Source organism: Silurus aristotelis, assembly GCF_946808225.1.
Source record: "Silurus aristotelis genome assembly, chromosome: 9".
Classification (NCBI taxonomy): domain Eukaryota; kingdom Metazoa; phylum Chordata; class Actinopteri; order Siluriformes; family Siluridae; genus Silurus; species Silurus aristotelis.
The window spans coordinates 12,421,163-12,427,162 of NC_139582.1; the positions used below are offsets into that span (position 1 = coordinate 12,421,163).

General features: G+C 37.4%; 1 protein-coding gene across 4 annotated transcripts in view; it reads left to right on the plus strand.

Moving 5' to 3' along the window:
* Positions 1-5,517, plus strand: part of phkb (phosphorylase kinase, beta) — an 88,492-nt gene extending 82,975 nt beyond the window's left edge. For all 4 annotated transcript variants that reach the window (XM_083550844.1, XM_083550842.1, XM_083550843.1 and 1 more), the window contains 4 exons: positions 1,863-1,992; positions 2,631-2,738; positions 2,829-2,969; positions 3,822-5,517. In XM_083550844.1, the coding sequence (XP_083406970.1) occupies positions 1,863-1,992; positions 2,631-2,738; positions 2,829-2,969; positions 3,822-3,959 (517 nt within the window). In that variant the 3' untranslated portion in view covers positions 3,960-5,517. The remainder of the gene's footprint in view (positions 1-1,862; positions 1,993-2,630; positions 2,739-2,828; positions 2,970-3,821) is intronic.
* The last annotated feature ends 483 nt before the right edge of the window (positions 5,518-6,000 follow it).

Here is a 6,000-nt window from a genome sequence, read left to right on the forward strand (position 1 = left end):
AAATGTTCTACTGCCTTATAATTTTTAGGAAATTTACTACCTGTGTGAATACATTAACCCTGCTGAAATGAACTATTTTGTGAGGGTTTGGTCAAAATACCAAATTTTCCTCTCTCTCTCTCTATATATATATATATATATATATATATATATATATATATATATATATATATATATATATATATATATATATATACAGTGAGGAAAATAAGTATTTGAACACCCTGCTATTTTGCAAGTTCTCCCACTTAGAAATCATGGAGGGGTCTGAAATTGTCATCGTAGGTGCATGTCCACTGTCAGAGACATAATCTAAAAAAAAAAATCCAGAAATCACAATATATGATTTTTAAACTATTTATTTGTATGATACAGCTGCAAATAAGTATTTGAACACCTGTATATCAGCTAGAATTCTGACCCTCAAAGACCTGTTAGTCTGCCTTTAAAATGTCCACCTCCACTACATTTATTATTCTAAATTAGATGCACCTGTTTGAGGTCGTTAGCTGCATAAAGACACCTGTCCACCCCATACAATCAGTAAAAATCCAACTACTAACATGGCCAAGACCAAAGAGCTGTCCAAAGACAGCTCTTTGGTCTTGTACACCTCCACAAGGCTGGAAAGGGCTACGGGGAAATTGCCAAGCAGCTTGGTGAAAAAAGGTCCACTGTTGGAGCAATCATTAGAAAATGGAAGAAGCTAAACATGACTGTCAATCTCCCTCAGACTGGGGCTCCATGCAAGATCTCACCTCGTGGGGTCTCAATGATCCTAAGGAAGGTGAGAAATCAGCCCAAAACTACACAGGAGGAGCTGATCAATGACCTGAAAAGAGCTGGGACCACCGTTTCCAAGGTTACTGTTGGTAATACACTAAGACGTCATGGTTTGAAATCATGCATGGCACGGAAGGTTCCCCTGCTTAAACCAGCACATGTCCAGGCACGTCTTAAGTTTGCCAATGACCATTTGGATGATCCAGAGGAGTCATGGGAGAAAGTCATGTGGTCAGATGAGACCAAAATATAACTTTTGGGTCATAATTCCACTAAACGTGTTTGGAGGAAGAAGAATGATGAGTACCATCCCAAGAACACCATCCCTACTGTGAAGCATGGGGGTGGTAGCATCATGCTTTGGGGGTGTTTTTCTGCACATGGGACAGGGGGACTGCACTGTATTAAGGAGAGGATGACCGGGGCCATGTATTGCGAGATTTTGGGGAACAACCTCCTTCCCTCAGTTAGAGCATTGAAGATGGGTCGAGGCTGGGTCTTCCAACATGACAATGACCCGAAGCACACAGCCAGTATAACCAAGGAGTGGCTCTGTAAGAAGCATATCAAGGTTCTGCCGTGGCCTAGCCAGTCTCCAGACCTAAACCCAATAGAGAATCTTTGGAGGGAGCTCAAACTCTGTGTTTCTCAGCGACAGGCCAGAAACCTGACTGATCTAGAGAAGATCTGTGTGGAGGAGTGGGCCAAAATCCCTCCTGCAGTGTGTGCAAACCTGGTGAAAAACTACAGGAAACGTTTGACCTCTGTAATTGCAAACAAAGGCTACTGTACCAAATATAAACTGACTTTCTCAGGTGTTCAAATACTTATTTGCAGCTGTATCATATAAATAAATAGTTAAAAAAATCATACATTGTGATTTCTGGATTTTTTTTTTTAGATTATGTCTCTCACAGTGGACATGCACCTACGATGACAATTTCAGACCCCTCCATGATTTCTAAGTGGGAGAACTTGCAAAATAGCAGGGTGTTCAAATACTTATTTTCCTCACTGTATATATGTATTAAGGTTAGTAAAAACATGATATAAATAAAAACGTAATTTTTTTATATCAGGTCATGTCTGAATCGGCGTCAGATTGATGGATCTCTGAATCGTACGCCGCTCGGGTTTTACGATCGCGTCTGGCAGATTCTGGAGCGGACGAGTAACGGCATCATGGTGGGAGGCCTTCACCTGCCTCAGGTAAAATCCTCGCTGTTCCATTAGAAAAAGGTTTATAGCTTTGTTACATTTGTATTAAGGGATAGTATGTAATTAAGCATTTTGACATTATTATCCATTAATAATTTATAGAATAATGCGTAATCAAGTCAAATTCTTTTGTACATCATCTTCAACTTCTTGGAACTTCTTGGCTTCTCTGCTGCAGTTTGATGCAGCATCCATTCAGAATTTTGTGCACATAAAGCAGTTGTGTTCTTGGTTAATAATGCACATTCCCATGGCAAAGTTCACAGGCATTGATGTATTACAAGAATACAGACCGAATCGGTTAAATAATTGATATGGGAGAGCTGGCTGTGAGTAACTGAAAGGGCAGTTACTTTTTAACATTGGGGATCTGGTTGTTGGGCAAATTCGTTTCTTAAAGAAAATAACCATATGTATATTTTTCTGTTTACTCAGGTTACATTTTATTCAATAATCTAAAACACAGTCATCTCTGCAAATGTGGGGGCAAATTCTTTAGACGTCTGCTGGTTTTTGTACCTTCTAAGAAGCTTGATTTAAAATTTCTTGCTGAATATTGTTATATATTGTATAACAGATTCTTTTCTATTATTGCTGATCTTCATTACACGCCACTATCCACTCTTTAGCAACCAACTCTGTCTGATATGACCATGTATGAAATGAACTTCTCCCTGCTGGTGGAGGATACGCTGAAGAACATTGTGCTGCCTGAATACAGACAGATCATTGTGGAGGTAAAGCCAGAGGACTTGTTGATATATTAAAGGAAATAACAGTAAAGAGTATTTTGTGTGTAAATGTGCTTATTCTCTGGTACTCCCCAGCTCCTGATGGTGGTGTCGCTGGTGCTTGAAAGAAACCCTGAGCTGGAATTTCAGGAGAAAGTGGATCTGGATCGCCTGGTAAAAGAAGCCTTCAGTGATTTCCAGAGAGATCGAGGACGAGCTGATGCAGCTCAGAGTCAGGTGTGAAAGCTATCATCACAATCATCAGCAGTGCTTTCATCAACATCATTATCAATACCAATATCATCACTATCGCCATCCTCACCACTACTATTAGTATCACCAATATCATCACAATCTTTACCATCATTACCAGTTTTACATCAACCATCAACCATCTCCTTTATCACAATCATCATCAATCGCCAATGTCAATACCTTTACCACCACTACCACCACCACCATTCATATCATTACCATTATCAGCATCATCATACTCATCTCTATTCTCAACACTATCTCCATTACAGCAGTCAGCATCATCACAGCTATTACATCATAGGACAACCATCACCATCATCACTATTATTAGTATTATAAACCACTCACACCATTCCAACTAACAACATCCATGTCATTACCACCACCAGCACTATTACCACCCATACTACCACTGTCTCATCACTTTTATCACCCTTAATTACCACTAACACCATTACCACCAATACTACCACCACCACATCACTATTATCACCCTCAGTTACCCCTAATGCCATTATCACCACCAGTATCACATTACCACTTATATAACCACTAACCTCTCACCATCATTACAATAATTGACCACGAACACCATTCTCATCACTAAGATCACCATCAACACAACAATTACCACCAGGGTTTTCACAATCACTGTCATACATCAAAATCATAGCCATCACCATTACCATTATCACCACTTTATCATGATTATCTCACCATTATCACATTCCCTTTTATATTAATAATTATTTACAATTATTGACTCCACAAGACCATGTAAATAATATAATAATAATAATGATAATGATGATGATGACATTTATGTTACAGAATGAGATGGAGGCGTTCTATAACACTCCTCCACTGGGGACAAGAGGAACCTCCAGCTACCTGACTAAGGCTGTGATGATTCAGCTACTGCAGGGGGAAGTAAAGCCCAGCAAGGACGACCCCTGCTCCGTCAGCTGAACACACTTCCATTTTTACCCTATTCTGACTATCTTACTGCCTTTACATCTGTCTCTCTCCATCCATCTTTATCTCTTTAACTTTTATTTTACTCAACCATTTACATTTTAAAACTGTACTGTTACACTGATTTGTTTTGTTCTTTTTTTTTTCTTTTTCTTTTTTTTTGAAGCCCAAATCTTGACACCACCTCCTGACCATCTCATCCCACACCTTCCTCATTTTTTAGCTTCTCTTTAGTTCACACCACATAATGATTTAGTTTATTGATTTGGCATCTGATGGCACAGTTTACAAGTCACACCGCTAACAAAAGAAAATCTGTTATATAATAATAGTATAAAGCAAAGTATTATCAGTAAGCTCCATGAAAAGCAGGATTTTAGGAAGCATGTGTAGCAGAAATGTACAGCATCTGTACATACAGTTCCTTTGACTATTGTTTCCGTTATGGCTCTGGCATCAGAATACTGTAAAATATTTACATTAAGATTAAAAGTGTAAGCGTTTCCTAGGAAACAATAGAAATAGGCTTAAGCGATCGAACTAACAGCACACGGTTATCAAAGTGAATAAAGTAGGAGGATTTTTAGTGATAAAAGACAGATTTAATAGTTAATTGTGGTTACAATCATTTATTTATATGAAATATTGCGATAAGATTGTAATATGAGATTAAGGGTGATACAATATTAGCAATAGTTTTATATACACACACTTTAAACACACTCAGACTTTTACCCTGCACGTCTTACTCGTGTCTGCTGTATAAATTGGTCGTTTTTTTCGCTTTGCTTCTATATAGTGGACCAAACGTGACAAAATGAAATACTAATTTAATGCTTATTATTTGTCATTAGTGTTTTTTTTTTATTGTTTTATTTATGCAGGAAAACAACATACCGGCAGTAAAGTCAAAGAAACAAATTGTACAACTTTTACAATGCGATGATAAAGAACACGCTGAATAGCTTCAGTCTGCTGCTGTGAGTTAGATGTTGGAAGGTGTATCGTTTTTGGCACGTTTGGTCCACCATATATAAATCCACACTGGTACATCAGCATGATTCTAAAAAACAAACACTGTGAACAGAAAAGTTAAAAGAACAGGTTTTTTTATTATTCCTGCTTCCGCTAAAGGAATTTTCCACAGGATCTGAGGATATATGTGTGTTTCTCCACGCTCTCTGCATGTGGATTTTCTGTTGCATGATGGTGATTTATATGTAAAACGGATCCATGACATGTCTGAAGTTCAGCACTTAATCTTAATACAGTATAAAAGGTTATTCTTCAGTTTTGTTTAAAAAGGTTTTTGCCGATTTAGTTGACCTTTTATAGTACTGAAGCTTCACATGAATGTATTAAAGCTGTGTGTGGAATTATTGTGTGCGAGCGTGTGTGTGTGTGTGTGTGTGTGTGTGTGTGTGTGTGTGTGTGTGTGTGTGTGTGTGTGTGTGTGTGTGTGTGTGTGTGTGTGTGTGTGTGTTTTCTCACCCTGAGGATATTTTACAGACTTTTAAGTGTAGAAATGAAATAAATGCTAATCTGAAGTGCACACAGAAGTCTTCTGGTCTTTTCATTTACTTTTAGAAAAGATTTTTGTGTGTGTGCGTGTGCACACAACTGATAGATGGAATAGGTTAAGTAACCATGCCAATAAAAAAAAATGTAAAAAACTGTGCAAAAGTTTGAGTTTTGAAGAAAAAATATATATATTTTACAATTGATATACAATTTTTTTTATTAAAAAGCATATAAATAAACTACTATTACAAAATATCCTACTACCAATTTACCATATGATATGGCTAAATCTACAGTGAGGAAAATAAATATTTGAACACCCTGCTATTTTGCAAGTTCTCCCACTTAGAAATCATGGAGGGGTCTGAAATTGTCATCGTAAGTGCATGTCCACTGTGAGAGACATAATCTAAAAAAAAATCCAGAAATCACAATATATGATTTTTTAACTATTTATTTGTATGATATAGCTGCAAATAAGTATTTGAACACCTGTCTATCAGCTAGAATTCTG